General features: G+C 41.4%; 1 protein-coding gene across 2 annotated transcripts in view; it reads left to right on the top strand.

The window, feature by feature from the left end:
• The window catches only part of DENND2A (DENN domain containing 2A), a 117,989-nt gene extending 100,823 nt beyond the window's left edge, over positions 1 to 17,166 (top strand). For both annotated transcript variants that reach the window (XM_027842334.1, XM_027842335.1), the window contains 6 exons: positions 6,082 to 6,259; positions 8,697 to 8,738; positions 9,562 to 9,679; positions 10,976 to 11,221; positions 15,187 to 15,273; positions 17,051 to 17,166. In XM_027842334.1, the coding sequence (XP_027698135.1) occupies positions 6,082 to 6,259; positions 8,697 to 8,738; positions 9,562 to 9,679; positions 10,976 to 11,221; positions 15,187 to 15,273; positions 17,051 to 17,082 (703 nt within the window). In that variant the 3' untranslated portion in view covers positions 17,083 to 17,166. The remainder of the gene's footprint in view (positions 1 to 6,081; positions 6,260 to 8,696; positions 8,739 to 9,561; positions 9,680 to 10,975; positions 11,222 to 15,186; positions 15,274 to 17,050) is intronic.
• Positions 17,167 to 18,131: the final 965 nt, after the last annotated feature.

The raw sequence follows: 18,131 nt of genomic DNA, 5'->3' as shown, positions 1-18,131 counted from the left end.
CACTTGCCTACAGAATAAAGTACAAATTCATTATCCTAATGTTCAACTCATCTCATGACCTGGTTCCTACTTGTCTTTACAACCTCTTTTCATACTATTCCACTTCACATTCCTGTCAAAATGGACTTCTCATCCATCTCACTTTGGTTCCATTTTTTTATATTTACTCCCAGACCTACAGTGAACTCCTCCATCCCCCAAATATCTATATTTTGATGTTCCTTCCTGCCTTCTGTCCAGGCTTAACTCAGATAATATCTCCTCTGCCTAAGCCCTCCCTGACTTCCTCACTCCTCCCAAATGAAAGTGGTCTTTCCTTCCCCAACTTTGTCCATGTTTTGTCCAAACCTTTTCTCTCTCTGCCTTTATGTAATTCTCCTGGTTTCTTATTTATCTGTGTACTCTTCTCCCCACATGAGACACTAAGTTCTTTGAGCAGTCACTTGTAAGTGCTTATAAGTTTTTCACACTTATATTTCCAGAACTAACTACAGGGCCTTGCTCAGAGTAGGCATGTAATAGCTATTTGTTGAATGCAATGTTTGTTGGTTGAATTTCCCCTCATGAAAGGTCTGACTTAACTATACTGCCTCCTCCCATCTCAGTAAAGAGAAAGTGTTCAGGTAACAATCTGAGTATATCTTATCGAGGATGGTCTTCGAGAGAAACAAGCTATGAATTGGTCTTATTAGGCCTGGTGTCCTCTCTCATCTCTGAAGTGATCATTCAATCAGAAACGCACACCATGGTGTTAATTAAATGTCCAGATAGTCCAGCCCTAGGAGGCATTTCAGAACTCCAGTGAGTGTTGAAGAACACAGATATTTGTGAAAACTGGGAACTGGGGAGGTTAGATGATCCAGGCAGGAAATAACTCAACAAGATTTAATTTGGAAAACTGTAATTTAATATCTCTGGGAGGTGGAGGAGCTAAAGGAGAAGGGAGAAAGCCATGCCAGGCTTTTTTTTTTCTTTCATCTTCAACAGAAGACTATTTTCCAAGACAATCAAGGAGGAACAAAATGACATCAATGGTGCCGAGACTGATGGTACAGAAACACAACTGACAAGCTGAGGTTCCTAGGCTTGTCTTGTCTCTTTTTGTTTTAACCGTAATTCATCAGGGTGGGGAGCTCCCCTTGGCCCGTTCAGTTCAGCTCCTTTGGCATTCTCCACAACTTCAAGTTTTAAAGAATTGATTTTTGGGGCAACTAAGTGGAGCATTGGCCCTGGAGTTAGGAGGACCTGAGTTCAAATCCAGCCTCACACACTAGCCGTGTGACAGAGACAGAGAGAATTGCCTCTGGCACTAAAAAGTAACATGAAGTCTAGACTCATATAGCCAATGTATAGCAGAAGTGAGATTGAACCCAGGTCTTTCTGGCTTCAAGACCAACTCTCTATCCACTATACCACACCGCCTTTCCATATGCTTTATATATAGGTACCCTATACCACATTTACCAATGTTTGATTCAACAAATATTCATTAAAGACCTATGTTGCATGACTAATATGGAAACATGTTTTGCATGCCTTCACTCTTATAATTGATATCATATTGCTTGCCTTCTCAATGGGAGAGGGAAGGAGAGAATTTGGAATTCAAAATGTTTAAAAATGTCATAGTATGTGTATGTATATATACACATGTGTACACACACATATATAAATTATATACATATATTTAAAGACCTACATTGATGCTGGACACTAAAAGGATTACCAAAAAAAATTTTTAAAGTAAAATGTAACTCCTGCATTTGAGAAGTCTACAGCTAATATTTGTAGTCATATCTTTTCAACAGCAGATCCAAGAGGGCAAACCTAACCCCACCCTTCCAAATGCTTGCCTTTGTCTGTGAGGATTGGGTTGAAAGGGCATATGTGTGACTCAGTACAAATCCATCCCCACTGCTAGAAGAAAAAAAAACTCATAGAATTTCCAAGCTGGAAAGGATCGTAGAGTTTGTCTTGGAGAGAGGATGCAGTATGGTGAGGTGGAAAGAGGGTTCAGTTTTAAGTCACCAGACCTGACGTTGAAGCTCAGTTTGGCCAGGGATGTCTGGTAATTGTTTACCACCCCCCAAAAAAAGTGTGTACAACACATTTTTAAGTCTAATCTACATTAATAACATTTCTCCATCAATTTCTTAAGTCTGTACAATAAGAAAACAATAAATCAAACCTGGATTTATTGTGCTTGCTGATTTCTGAGGTATAAATGCTTATGCTAAAAATTTAACAATGGGCTCTCTTAAGCCAGCTCCAGTATATCCCTGGCTCTTGCTCTCTTGGTGGTCTTCAACAAGTCACAACCTCCATGGATATCAGTTTCCTCATTTATACATGTATAATGTATAATGAGGGAGGTTGTCCATATTTGTGACTTAATAAAGTCATGAAATATTAAATCCCTTGTCTAGAGTCTAATTTCTCTCAGTTTTCTCTCAGGCTCAGTTTTCCTTCTTCAGTAAGAGCCCTTATTTTTTATGACTTAGATTTTTTATGCCTTACCATCAGTCTATTCTGTTTGTAAGTATAGCTAATATCTAAGTAGTCTCTTAGGGGGTAAGAGCCCTAAAACTGAAAGTATGTTTTATTTTAATGTAAAGGAGGAGGATTCACCTCTACCTCAATTGATATTTACATTAAGAAAATCCAATATAGTAATCCAGAACCCAGCTATCCAGAACCAGCAATTCAGCAACCTTGCTTTTCTAGAACACAGCCAAGAACCAGAAAGAAAACGAAAGAAGGCCCCCAACTATCAACAATAATCCATAGTCAGTAAACGTTTATTAAATGCCTACTTTGTGCCATTCACTGTACTAAGTACATATAGAAGAAAAACATAAAGACAGCGCCCACCCTCAAGGAGCTCACAATCTAATGGGGAAAGACAGCACATAAAAGGGAGATGAAAAGGGTTGTTGCTGTTTATCCTTCACTCTCTAAGAGGACCTTGATATTAGGGAGATGATGCCATGACTTGAAAGTGAATTGGATTTAAAATGTGAAGGAGGGCTGTGCAAAGTCACCAGCATCACTCTCTCCTCCAGAGCCATCTGGGTCCAGCGGCCAGATATAGATCAGGATGACTGGAGATGGCCCCTGATGAAAAGGGTATGGGAGAAGGAGAAGAAGAATATCCAGAGAGAGGGCATGATAATCCCTGCAGCCAGGTGGGAAAAGATGAGGTGATTGCCCTGGGCCCCCTCCTGAAATGGAGGATCTAGGAAGAGTTCTCCAATGTCCTCCCTGTTCAGTCAGAAAGAGGGAGGGGCCCCAGGGCCTGAGGGTACTGAGAAGGTTTCAGAGTTAATGTCATCTTTCAGGATGATAAGTTACTGGAGATCACAAAGTCCAAGAGAGCAGTAAGGTGGGAAAATAAATCAATCAGTGTCAAACCAAGCTTGGCTCTCTTAATAGCTGAGAAAATGTACTTCCCTGTCTCCCTTGTGGAGTTAGGGGACTATGGGTATGAAATACTGCATATATTGTCAGAGGAAGTTACTAAGTTGCTTGGTTTTGCTGAATTTTTTTCCCCCTTTCTTTAGTTTTTTGTTATAAGGGATGGCTCACTGCCATGTGGAGCAGGGAGGGATATATTAAGAATTAAAGGCAATATAGAAACAAAGACATCAATAAAAATAAGTTTCAAAAAATCAGTTTCACAAAATCCCACACTCTAGAGGTCATGAACATTATTCAACAACTCCCCAGGCCTTTACTCGAAAATCTATTTTTCTCTTACATGTAAGTTTAACAGCTTTTTTATTTGGTTTCTAAACCTACAACATACTAGCAGTAGCAAATGAGACAGAAAAGAAAGGACTGTGTACAAGTACATTGATAGTAAAGAAAAATGATCACTAATAACCTAACAGACACAGGGAGGGGGGCAGAATTATAAAATGAAGACACAAGGATTCAAAAGCACAGCAGTCTCGAGGCATTTTTCTTAGGGCAGTCTGAGACAGTAAACAGCACAGCACAACACACTTCAATAGACCCTTGAGGGATATTACAAAACTGAGCAGTAATTGATGTTCCTAATGACTCATTAAGAAAGTAATTAAATTGTATTTAGCATCATCTGACTGAGGGGGCAGATAAGCGTATCATATTTTGGAAAACTTTTCATCCAAAATGATGAAAGGAAAACAATCGCTTGGGTAGTTAAAGGAGTAAACCAAGGCTCTCTGGAAAAGTCAGCCCTCTTGAATAACTCCCACCCCAGACTATGAAGTTTGGAAGTGATCTCATCAAGCAGAAGAATTAGCAAGTGATTATTCACATTCCAGGAAAACTGTGATTTATAAACGGATTGTCCTCAGATTAATTTTTACCTAAGGAACTCCCTTAGTGGATTTAGGTGGTGGTTTGGCAGTAGAAAGGTAGAAGGGGGCAGGGAGGTGGCACAGAGAGACTCAAAGTTAAACTGTTAGGACTTTTTGCCCATTGAGGATCAATGGAAAATGAGGGCAGATTTATCTCTGAAAGAATGAGTCACTGAGAAAAAAGGCTTTGATTGATGAAAATCTGGATTACAAGCATCTTTTCAGAAAGCCAGCTATTATAAAAGGTTATACAACAAATCTGACTCCAAACTCAGAGCCAGGGTAGGTGGGCAGTGCAGTGGATAGAGCGCTGGATCTGGAGTCTGGAAGACTCCTCTTCCTGAGTTCAAATCCAGCCTTAGACACTTACTGGTTGCATGAGCCTGGGCAAGTCACTTAATCTCGTTTGTCTCAGTTTCCTCATCTGTAAAATGAGCTGGAGAAGGAAATGGATGGCAAACCACTCCAGTATCTTTGCCAAGAAGACCCCAAATGGGGTCTTGAAGAGTCAGATATGACTGAGAAAAGACTGAACAACAACAAACAACTCTGTAGAGCAGCATTTCCAATGTAATTTGGCCACAAAACATTTTGGGGCTTGAACCTATAAATGCCGTAGGTGGGAGTTTGGAATACCCACATGCTAAGTTGGGCTTTAGGGAAATTTTGGAACAAAGTAGAGGAAAATAAGCCTATTTTCTTAATCTCTGCCCCCCCTCCCAAAAAAAAAAAACCCAAACCTATATATAAAGTATTTTCGGTACATAGTTAATTTCATGTTTATTATTTTAAAGGGGTTTCATTATTTATTATTTAGAGGGGGGGAAGGAAGTATCATCTAAGTATATCAGATAGCATGTCTTTCCTCTTAGTCAGCAAGCATCTATTGAGCACCTACTATGTGTCAGGCACCATGCAAAGCATTGGGGATACGAAGAAAAAACCTGCCCTCAAAGAGCTTACATTCTTATAAGGAGCACAACATATGCATAAAGCGATACATGCAAGATAAATAGAGAGTAGATTGACGGGTAGCCTTGGAACGGAAGCCACTAGCAGCTGGGGGCACCAGGAAAAACTTCCTGCAGGAGGCGGCCTTTAAACTGAGTCCTAAAGGAAACCAGGGATTCTGAGAAGTGGACGTTCAGATTAAGTGCCTAGAGGCACAGGAAACAGCTAATGCAAAGGCACAAGACAGGCAAAACTCCAAAAATATTCTGAGCAATGCCCAGAGTTCTATGGAGCATAGTTTGGGAAATACTATTAGAGTGTATTGAGTGTTTCACCAACAAGGAAAGCATGAATACCTTTGATTGAGGTTTTTTCCAGTCTAATGTACAAATATTCAGACTCAGTAAGATAGAGCAACATTCAAGCAAGAGTCGCAAGTCTCCCACCGGTCTCCACCGTGGGCTAATTTCTAAATATTTCTATTATGCTTTCCTCAGAGAGTCTCACTACCCACTCTAAATGCAAGAAGGCTATCCCAAGGGACAGCTAAGTGGCGCAGTGGATAGAGCGCTGGCCCAGGATTTAGGAGGACCTGAGTTCAAATCCGGCCTCAGACACATAACACTTACTAGCTGTGTGACCCTGGGCAAGTCACTTAACCCTATTGCCTAGCAAAAAAAAAAAAAAAAGGCTATCCCAGCAGGCAAGCTTCAAGCATTGAGGTTCTCAGCCTTTGTTCACCTTCCTGAAATAATCTTGTCTCTCTGTTCTGTGACCTGGTCACCAGTACTCTCTCCAAGTGCTGCCATGCCATGGTGGCCCTCATCTATCCCTTCACCTGGCAGCATACCTACATCCCCGTGCTGCCGCCATCCATGATTGACATCGTGTGCTCACCAACTCCCTTCCTGATTGGGCTGCTCTCCAGCTCGCTGCCTTTGCTCAAGGAGCTGCCCTTGGAAGAGGTGAGTTCCCAGGGATGGTTCAGTTTCCCTCAAACAAGAACAACTGCTTTGTTAAAATTCAGAACTGACGGAAGGAACTAACTCGGGCTTTGTTTCCTTGCATCCGTATGTGCCTTGATGTTGATATCTCCCACATTGTAGAAACTGGGGAACCTGATTTGGGGTGAGTCATGGTGACATGTAATGGAGATGCTTTTGGGGAATGAAGCATGCTTAGACAATCTGTAACTGGTTACAGTACGCTAATGACATAGTGAATGTCAGCCTTTTGAGGACCCAGAACTGGGGACACCTTCAAAAGGCCTCAGTCAGTTTTCACTATTATTTCTTGGGTTGTCCCCTCCTGGTTTGACTCCTTTGCTGACAGCATTAGGTGAGAAGTAGTACTGTAAGGTGAGAGGCCTCAGGCCTTTTCCCCTCTGAAAAAGCTAAGGCCTTTGGAAGGAACCCCAGTCCCCACTATGCAGCCAATCAAAAAGGCTTCTCCTAATCTAGTGCTTGGCAGATTGGAACTAGGTGAAGAGTGTCTCTGTGTGTTCCACAATCTCTCCAAAGCACTTCCATTGCACGTCATTGCAATTCCCCCAGAAACAGGCTCCTTTGTCTCTGCCATGTGGGGAGTAGTATTAGAGGTGTTCTGCTTATTTGCCAGACCCTCATTACACATGGATCTTTAATTAACAGTCCAGTCATCTCAATGTTAAGCACAGCATTTATTCTTCTTGCCATTCACTACTATTTCTCCATGCTGTGAGGCATACCCACCTGACCACTGAGCAGGGCTATCTGTTTTGAGGACTGAGCTGGAATGTTGTTTCTTCTCAGTTCAGAGTGAGGCCAGTGCCCCTCTCCCCAACTCTCCAAAACCCTATTAGCTCCCCAACTCCCAGGCCTAAGACAATTAAAGAGCAACAGGAATGCTTCTAGGTTGAATGTGGCTCAGTTACAACTGATGATAGGGTCAGTTATTGCTACTTTCTTCAATGAGTCTTCTTTCACATAAGTGTTCTTAGAAATTTTTAAAATGTAATCCATCATTAAGTTCCTGTTGTTTTACAACCTAGTCATCAAAGTGGAGGAAAGTCTAGTCAGCATTTCCATATGACACCAAAATTGTTTTCTTTGATTCAGCTCACAACATAGTTTTTGCCCCTTTTTATTACTGGGCTACTTAGTAATCAGACAAGTCTGGGGATTGGAGGGGCGGGATTTCGGAACATTTGGGATTCCATCATACAGTTTCATCCCAGGATGTCCCTAGAGATTATTAGAAAAAAATTTCCTTGCACATTCTAAACAAAGCCTTAGGCATTGACACAGTACTTAAGTATCTCCACAACCCTCTTCATCCTTCCCCAGGAATGTTCAGGAGAAGCAGGCCAACCCTGCCAGCACCATTTGGTTCTAGGGCCTAGCCAAATGCCTCTTGGAGCTCACATCAAATGTGAATTGTCAGTCACAGGTTATCTACTTTGGGTCTGAAGCTAGAAGAATGGTGTCTGCCTGTCCTTTCTAGTCTTTCAAGATAGCTGGAGGAGACCAACCTTTGATGTTTGAGAAGCAGGGAGGGGCATCAAACTTAACTTTTAAGCCTGTGCCTCTATGGCCAATGTTAGCACCTCCTTTTCCTAAGCAACTTGCCATATTCAACATCTAGGTGCCTGGCTCTTTCTCCAAAGTAGAGAACAACTCAGGGCTCTCTTAAGACCACGGGTTGTCAGAGTCGAATCTGATAGGAAGGCTCTCCAAGGAGTTTCCAGCCTGTTCCAAAATGCCAAGGTAGGATGTACTGGTTCCTAACTGAGGTTCTCTGCCCCCAGAGGATAGAGGTCTAAGTTACTGCTGGAAATCTGTCAACTGCTGCTTGAGAGCACTGGGGCCTCTGGTCTCTGCCTTCTTCCTCCCTATACTCCCCTTCTTATCCCTACTGAGAAGCCCTGACCCCATTCCTTTCTGCCTCACACTGAAATGACAAGTAGGTCATGGGTCAGTTAACTGAGAGTGAGATGTAGACCAAAGGGCAAAGTTGTGTTTCAGTTTGGAGATGGAGGAAGTGTTTGAGTGAGAGCAGGTATAGAATATGATCGGAGTTGTCTTTTGCCCTATCACAGTAGTCCAGGACCTAAAGTGATTTGAGAAACACTTAAGGAAAGTTAGCCAAGCCCAGAAACAAGACTGTGAATGAGGCCGGTCTGTCGCCTCTGCCCAGCTTGTCTGAGTGTTGAATTAAAGCAATTGAGGACAAGCCAGTAGACCTTTCCCCCTATCATTAGTGGTGGCAGTGACATGGCCATAAAACCACAGCAAATGGCCTATTTGTTTCAAGCCTCTGCTCTAGTTCAGTGTGGCAAAAAGGAGAGAAGGCAAGAGGTCATTCCTGCATTTCAGGAGCTCCAGTAACAGTAAATAACAGCCCTTTCTCTCTCCTATCCCTCAGGTCCTTGTGGTAGACCTTGTAAACAATCGTTTCCTTAGACAGGTAAGATGACCTAACTGTGGTGATTTTTTTCTTCTGTTTGGGGCTCAGCTGTGGAAGTGTTTCTGGGTTAAGGAGCTGGGGAGAGCAGAGGATTGGCAGGCCATCTCCTTCATTCATAGTCAGTTTTGAGAATGATCAAAGAGGGCAGGACAAAAGTAGAAATGCTATGAAGAAAGAGATTAATTTCTATATGTTTTGTAACAAAATCCTTTTTATTAAATAGTGTGAGTATATGTATCTAAGAAGTAATAATAATAATTCACACACTTACAGCTTTTTAATGGATTACAAAACACTTTGCTCACCACAACTCTGTGTGGTAGGTAGGGTGAGTATTATAACTAAAGTCTAAACTCTGGCCAATTTTGAAATTATCTGGCTAATAATCTTAACAGAAAAACTTGGCTCATATCAAAACTTGTAAAGAACAGAGAATTTTTTAAAATTAAATGGGCATACCAAGATGTCAGTCATGAATTTGAAATTCCCAGTGGCAACAGATTTACTCCCTTTTCCTGACAGCCAGTATTGTGAATTTCTATTTCATCTTCCAAAATTTAACATTCATACTTCCTTCCTTTTCCTTCCCTAGAGATCAAGTTAACTTCAGGGCACCCATTGCTCAACTAAACTCATAAGGCCTCCTCCAAGGCCTCCCTGGGATGTAGCTAGTCATCCTGATGCATATCTCCTGATTCATATTGACTGTGCTGAGACAAGACCGAGCCAAAATTGCCCTGGGACTTAGCCAATGCACATCCCTGTAACTTTGGCCAGGACGTGGCTGCATCGTTGCTCATTACTGCTTATATCTGCTTTGTAGATGGAAGATGAGGATTCCATTCTGCCCCGAAAGCTACAAGTAGCCCTGGAACACATCCTGGAGCAGAGGAATGACCTGGCTAGTGACCAAGATGAGGGTCCGTTAGACTGTAAATATGGTAAATGCTCAAGATGCACCCCAGCTGTGCCTGCTACCGATCATTTCTCTTCCTTCACTGTGCCCCTTGACTCTGTCATTAAGCATAGGAAACAAGGGGATGATGCCCCGGGGCGGGGCTGTCGTTCTCCCAAGCAACTTGAAAATGGGGGGATTTCTGGAAGAACAGACAAAATAGAAATGGGAGAACAAATGCTCAGAACTTAGCTTCTCGTAGGATCATAGGAGTTATAACTGGAGGGGATCTTAGAGATCATGTGATCCAATGGCTCTTAACCTGAGGTCCCTGTAGACCCAAGGCATCTATGGATATATTTCAGGAGGTCTGAGGCATTTTTATTTCAATCTAATTGGTTTCCTTTGTAGTCTTATGTATTTAACATTATGCATTTAAAAACATTATTCTGGGGCAGCCAGGTGACACAGTGGATAGAGCACTGGCCCTGAAGTCAGGAGTATCTGAGTTCAAATACAGCCTCAGTCCAAACACTTAACACGTACTAGCTGTGTGACCCTGGGCAAGTCACTTAACCCCGATTGCCTCACTGGAAAAAAAAAAAAAAAAACATTATTCTGAAAAGGGTTTTATATACATTTCAGTTATATAAGTGTCACAATATTGCAAAGGAGACCAACACACACACACACACACACACACACACACACACAAACACCCACCCCTCTCTTGGTTCTAGTCTTACCCCCTCATTTTGTACATGAGGAAACTGAGACTCAGAATGCGGAAGTGTCCTGGCCAAGTCATAGAATCAGGCTCCAAAGCCAGGTAGTGTAGGATTCTTCCAATCTTCTGTCACCGTGCCGACACCTAGAGACAGGGCCTGCACCTGTGATTTCATTGCTACAGGTGGAAAAATTCCCTCTACCAGTAGAGGTCAGCATATTCTTTGCTAGTTAGAGGCAGCAAGAGTTACCTAGAACACTGAGACATTAAGTGACTTTCTCAGGGTCACAAAGCCAATATATTTCAGGGATAGGACTTGAATCTGGGTCATCCTGGCTTTGAGGCTGGCTCTCAATCCACTCCATGACACCGCCTGCTAACACTGGATCATATATGATCCTTCTTCCCCATCCTTTCCTTTCGATTCAGTTCTGCAAACGTTATATTAATTGACTACAATGACTAGTGCACCGGAATAAAACATCTACCAAGAAGAGCAGGAAAGCAGTTAGCGATTCTGCTCTGTCTGTTCTATTATAGCTAGGCCAGATTCAATTTCAGTAATTTGTCCCAAAGGCTGTCTCACACACCCCCCTTTCCTGCTGCTCTCTGCAGGCCCAGAGTTCAGTCCCTTGAATGAGGTGGTGTCCGAAGCCTTTGTCCGATTCTTCGTGGAAGTTGTGGGCCATTACTCCCTGTTCCTGATAGCCAACGAACGGGAGGAGAGGACCTTGCAGCGGGAGGCTTTCCGAAAAGCTGTCTCTTCCAAGAGCCTCCGACGCTTCCTGGAGGTCTTCATGGAAACACAGACCTTCCGGGGCTTCATCCAGGAACGGGAACTACGGAAGCAGGAGGCAAAGGGTTAGGCTCATCTTCATTGTCTTCTCCCCCAATCTGGGAAGGAAAGGGAAGAGGAGGGTGGGGTGTAGAGTGCTGACTCAACTAAATGTGCCCAAGCTACAGTCAGGCACCAGCTGGGGTCTGATCGGGTGTGCGGAGCAGGGAGGGGAGCACGAGAAAGAATAGTCTTGGACTTCTTATTTGGAAAGCTTTAAATTCACCCCACTATTTGGTGAGTGAAAACTGCTTGAGATGGCCTTTTACAGATCCCCTGACCGGATCTCATTTGGTCCTTGCCACAAACCTTTGAGGTAGGGAGGGCACGTATTGTTATCCGTAGTTTTATGGATAAAGAAATTGACCCTCAAAGATGTTCAATATGGGGCAGCTAGGTGGCGCAATGGATAGAGCACCGGCCCTGAAGTCAGGAGGACCCGAGTTCAAATGTGGCTTCAGACCAAACACTTGACACTTACCAGCTGTGTGACCCTGGGCAAGTCACTTAAGCCCAATTGCCTTAAAAAAAAAATCACTAAGTTGGTCCCTTCGCACAGCTAGCGGGTGTTTGACTACGTGTCCCATGCCCTTTCCAACACAACTTACTTACCTTTCCTTTTCTTCTGTTGTTCATTTAGGATGCTCAAAGGACCGTAGATCTAGAACTGAAGCGATCTTACGGGTCATCCAGTCCTAATTTTTCATTTTACATAGGGAAACTGAGGCCTGGAGAGGTGATAGGATTTGCTCAAAGTTATCTGAGGTTGTAAGCCCCATAGCACAGGTTGAACTTGAGCTCCAGTCCCTTGTAGAAAACCAGATTTAACCCAAGGACCTTCCATTTTAGAGAATTATCCTTCGTTAACCTCGAAGCACATAACCTGTTTTTCTCCATGGCCTCAATAAAGGCAAGTTATCCTACTTATTGTGCTCAGGAAGGCGTTACCTATGGACATCATGTTTGTGATGTTTCTGTTTTCTTTTTTTATTGCTGTATAAAAATTCAGTTCTCTCATCCCACAGTGAGACAGTCTTGCAAAGAAGACTATCACCCCACTGGCTGATTATCTAATAAAAACTTTGAGCAATCTAACCTGCCAATTAGGGAGTGGTCATTATTCTACAATAATGGAATTTTTGACTCTAAGTTCACAGCTCTTTTCCCTTCATCATCATCGTCATCACTAAAATTTATTTAGTACCCACTATGTGCCAGGCACTGTACTAAGCACTTTATGATTATCTCATTTGACCTACACAACAATGCTGTGAGGTAGGTACTATTATGATCCCCATTTTACAATTGAGGAAACTGAGGCAGAAAGTGGTTAAGTGATTTGACTAGGATCAAACAGCTAGGAGCTGTCTGAAGCCAGATAAGAATCCAGTCCTTCCCAACTCCAGGCCCAATGTTCTACCCACTGAACCACCTTAGCTGTGCCTTCACCACACTAGTGGTGAAGGCTACCACCCTCTCTTTTTAATTTTCTTTCCCAGAATGACATTCTAGTTCCTTAACTGAGAGCTTTAATTTCAGTCTCCTTCTTCTAGTTTAAGTGAAAAATCACTCAGGAATCTTAACTATTTAGAAAGCTCTCTGTAGTCCATTTCATTCTCCCCTCACCTCCTATCATCTGCCATTTTCTCCTCTTTGGTCTCTTTTCTTCTCCTTCAAAAAGAGAAGGGTCATTGAGAGTTGGTAGAGTGGGGAAATCCGGGATTAATAGATTCTTCAAGTTAGAAGGAACTCAGATACTAGTCCAGGCTCTGCCTGGAGCATGAATTTCCTCTTCAACATGTTTGGTAAGTGGTCATCCAAAATCTGCTTAGAGACCCCTTGTGACAGGAAACTCTCTGCCTTCAATAGCTCCCCCTGCCCTTTGGAGAGAGCTTAAATTCTTTTTTTTTTTTTCCACCTGTCAACAAGCATTTGTTGAGGCTTATTTATTCTAGGTGCTGTGGGTAGCAGGTATATCCTCCACCTGCACTGCCTTATCTTTAAGAGTCACATGTAATACAAGAGACAGGAAGGGTAGGAGAAAGGAAGGGAGTAAGCATTTATATAGCACCGACTATATGCCAGGTGCTATGCTAAGCACTTTTTACAGATTATCTCCTTTGATCCTTACAACCCTATGAAACAAAGTTGGCATACAGATCTCTGATTTTTTCAAAACAGATTTAAATTGAGCACACATTAAGTACCCACTATGTGAAAGGAACTGTTCTGAAGGGTACAGAGATGAAATAAGATCTAGGCCCTAACTCCATGGAGACTATGTCCTAGGAAACAAAACAGTTGGAATGTCTTATTTGCTATATGGCCTAGGAAACAAAACAGTTGGAATGTCTTATTTGCTTAAGGAAGTACAAAGTACGAGGAGATAATTTAAGGAAGAAAAAAGCAGATAAATCAGAGATTGGTTAGTTAGATTATTAAAGGAGTCTTCAATCTTCAAAAGGGTTCTTTTAAAACAGACCTCTACTAGTACACGGAAATTTTTGTGTACATATTGATAAATATTTCACTGAGGCTGAAGGTATAGAAACTTTTTAAATGCTTTATTGATGCTTTTAAAAACATTGCTGTCACTTCTCAGTAACCCTTCCCACCCCCAAAAGAATCCTCCCTTATGATAAAGAGGCAGTTAAACAAGACAAACTGACTCGTTAACCACATCCAGCATTAACTTCCATTCCATACCCATAGTCCACGACCTCTGAAGAGAAGTAAGGTTTATTTCATCATCAGTCTTATGATGTCAAGTTTAGTCATTGCATTGACCTGAGTTCGGATGTTTTTAGTGTTGTTTTCTTTATGTTATTGTGATTATTTATTGTCTACATTGCTCTTTTATGTTGTTCTACATCAGTTCAAACATATCTTTCCAAATTTTTTTGAATTTTTCCTATTTGTTTTTTCTCCTTGCTCAATAATGTTGCATTACATGAATGAAGCATAATTTGTTTCCCCATTCTCCAATCAATGGGCACCCACTTTGTTTCCAATTGTTTTGGTTTTTTGCTACCACAAAAAGTGCTATTTATGAATATTTTGGCATATATGAAAGAATATTTCCTTTATCTTTGACCTCCTTGGGGTCAAACCTCTTTAGTCAAAGAATTTCATTACTTTTCTTATATAGTTCCAAATTGTTTTCCTAAATGATTGGACCAATTCACAGTTCCACCAATGATGCATTGTTGTGCCTGTCTTTCTACAGTTTCTCCAAAATCAATTGTTTCCATCTTTTAATTTCTTTTAAGGCACAAAACTTAATGCTAACATTGTAGGGCTACTGCACATTGATGATCGATCAGAAATGGAAATAAAATATCTCTGAAAGGATAAATGTGCCCAAAGGAGAAAATTAGACTAAATTTACAAAATGAATTAAAAATTATTTAGCTGTGAAATTGGCCCCAAAAAAGTGATAGGAGAACAAACCTCCCTCCCTTCTTTTCAGAGGTGGGGGGGAGAGGGAGGGTCTTTGGAACATTGCATATACTGTCAGACTTGACTGATATATTGGTTAGTTTTGTTTTTCTTTTTCCCTTTGTTTTTATTCTTTGTTATAAAAGGATGGCTTGCTGGGTGAGGAAGGGAGGAGGAATGTATTGGAAAATGAAGGTAATGTAAAACCAAAAGATATCAATTAAAAATTGAATAAGAATAGAATTATCCTACCTCTTTGCAGAGGTGGGGAGGTCTACAATTGTTTTACATTGCATATATTTTCAGATTTTTTTTCCATGTATCAACCAGTTATGTTGATTTTTTTTCCTCTTTCTTTTTCTGTCTTTAAAAAACAATACCATTTGTTTTATGGGATGGTTCTTTGGGTAGGGGGAGGCTTATTGGAGGAAACTGGTGATATAAAAACAAAGTACATTAATAACAATTTATTTTTTAAAAAATTAAAATAAAATTAGTCTGTTTCAAAGTGTCTGGAAGACAACTAAAAAAGGTTTATTTCTGTTTCCAATAGGTCTGTTTGAGGTTCGAGCACAGGAATACCTGGAGACACTCCCCAGTGGTGAACAAAGTGGTGTCAATAAATTCTTGAAAGGGCTAGGTAAGGGGGAGGGAGAAGGGGTCGCCTTTTCCCCTTTCTAAATTTTTTGTTTGTTTGAAAATTTTTTTCCTACTTAAATCTTACAAGAATCCTACTTGGCTAGCTCCTATTAATCTGTAACAGATTAGACCTGGATTTGGATTTCTCTTCCCTTCTGACAATGTATCCCCAGAAATGATACAGTCTTCTCACTCTGGCAGACTCCACTCCTTTCCCTCTTCTATCCTTCCTTTTCTTCTTCTCACATACTTTTTTGTTAAACTACAACCCTTGTGTGCAAAGCTGTTTGGAAAAAAATAGTAATAGTAATTCACATTTCTGTACCACTTTCATGAAGTTCACAAAGAGATTTCTACACAACAACCCTGTTTCGAAGATAATGAAAGGACTATTAAGTTCATTTTACTGATGAATAAACTGGTTAAGTGACTCTTGCCCATGGTCTCATAGCTAGTAAGTATAAAAAACCAAGTTTCAAACCTGAGACCCCTAATTCCAAATCTAGTATTTTTTCTGCTATATCACAGTTTTTGCACCTGGTAAATCTTGTGCCACTGCTGACTGTCCCCCTGGCGATCCACAGGAAGTGTTAGAACTGAAGACACAGCCTAAGAAAGGTGGAAGGAGCCAGTGGAAAGATGAACATGACCAGAGGAAAGACTAATCAGAAAAGAAGATGACCCCAGTCCTTGAAATGTACTGGAAAGTGGAAATATGTACATATATATTTATGAGGGTGTCTATATATATATAGACACACACATATAAACTTATATACACATATATTCCTACACACAGATAGATTGATAGATTGATAGAGGGCTGCAGTTTCTTTAATATATACAAGGTGTACCAAAAGGCTTAGTACATACATGACTTGCTGGAAAAAAAAGAGAGAGAGATAAAAGTAACAAAAAAAGAGGTGAAGTGTAGACCTGCCCCATTGAGGAGAAATGTGTCAAAAAACAAGGGACCGTAGATGGACATGTTGAGTAGAGCAGTGAGTTGAAATATCAGACTGTCCTGCCAAAGGCAAGAGAAAATGCAGTGGAAATTCCCAGGATCTAGAACTTAACTGTATCCTTGGAATTTCCATGGCCACTCCATTACTTAGGGATGGCATCCACTGAATGCCCCTTTTGTCAATATCTGGGGAAGAGTCCATCTCCTAGGGCTCCCTGCTGACACTCCTTCGGGTCTGAGTCATATACTATAGAGCCAGGGAAGGGGGCTTGTGAAAGGAAGAAGAGACACTCCCTTGTGAGGAGCTGAGAAGTTTCCCAGATGGTAAACTCTAGTGCTGTATTCATTTGGATACCTTAAAAGTCCCCTTTGGATTCCATGAGAGCACAAAGATATCAATTTAATCTAGGGAAGCTAGGTGGCACAGAGGACAGAGTGCCAGGCCTGTATTCAGGAGGATCTGAGTTCAAGTTCAGCCTCCAAGATGTCCTAGGTATGTGATCCAGAGTAAGTCATATAATCTCTGCCTCGGTTTCCACAACTGTAAAATGGGGATAATAGTAGCACCTACCTGCCAGGATTGTTGTAAGGATCAAATGAGATGATATTTGTAAAGCTTTTAGCACAGTGCCTGGCACATAATAAGTGCTTGATAATCAGTAAATAAGTTTATATTTACTGAGTAGCCCAAAACTCCAAGTCTGCTACACATGGCCCATTTGATGGAGGTTAGAGGGGGTGAAAAATAGGAAATGATTCGTCACTCACTTCTTTTTTCTGGATGATGCAGTGTTTTCCTTATTTCTCTTTACAGGAAACAAAATGAAGTTTCTCCACAAGAAATAAGCCTTGACACAGTTATTCAAATGATTTTATGACTCAGCCAAAAAAAAAAAAAGATAAATTCCTACCTGTGCCACCACATGTTTTGAAAACTACCCCTGTGGGCTCTTCTGAAGGGAGTGGAATCAAACTCAAGGTACAGGGAAGAAATGGAAAATGTCCCAGGCGCCAACTCAGCCTTGAAATTTCTCCCAGGACAGAGAGCAAGAGAGAGAGAGAGAGAGAGAGAGAGAGAGAGATAACCCAGCCAGCCCTGGCTTCTTCAGTCCCTGCACTGGAAAAGGACCTTGGGATCCAGCACATCACTGACGTTCAAGTGGATTTTTTTATACATATATATCTTAGATATTAAAAAAAAAAAAGGAAAAAAATATGGGTTTTCTTTTTCCTTTCTGTTTAGGCTAGGAACAAATCTTTAACTGGTAACACATCCAGTTATTTGGTGCTCAGCAGCTCAGCTTCCAAAGTGAAGTATTGAAAAGATGCAAGCTGATGGGACAGTGAACAGCAACACTGGTGCTCAGATTATTCAGCGCCCGTGAATACAGCCCTTTACCGAGTGCCACGTGCACCATTTCAACATCCCCGTAAAACACTTAGTGCCCCCCATATTACAGACTCTCTGCTACTCAGTGTCATTGTCAGGATTTGTAACTGGAAAGGACCTTAAAGATCACCTCATCCAACCCTGTCATTTACAAAATAAGAATTCAGGTCCATTGAGATGAAATGACTTGTCCAAGGCCACACAGGTAGGAAATGACAGACCCAGCATGCAAACCCAGGTTGGTCTTCTGTATATAAATACAGCATGTCTTCCATGGTATCAGACCACCCAAGGCCACACAGGGAATAAATGTTCAGAGCTAGAAGTCAGACCATTTTCTTGGCTCTAAGATGAAGGTACATCCCATTAAAGAGGTTGGAACAGGGTTCAAGAGAGGTTTCCCTAGATGGGACAGTGGAATACTTGGGGTGGAGGGAAGGAGAGAGAATCAATGGCAAAGATAGTCAAGGGGAATAAAAACTAGATGTGAAGTCCTTATCGAGCC

Source organism: Vombatus ursinus, unplaced genomic scaffold (genome assembly GCF_900497805.2).
Source record: "Vombatus ursinus unplaced genomic scaffold, bare-nosed wombat genome assembly UNPS02014870.1, whole genome shotgun sequence".
Classification (NCBI taxonomy): Eukaryota; Metazoa; Chordata; class Mammalia; order Diprotodontia; family Vombatidae; genus Vombatus; species Vombatus ursinus.
This window is presented reverse-complemented; position numbering and strand designations above follow the sequence as displayed.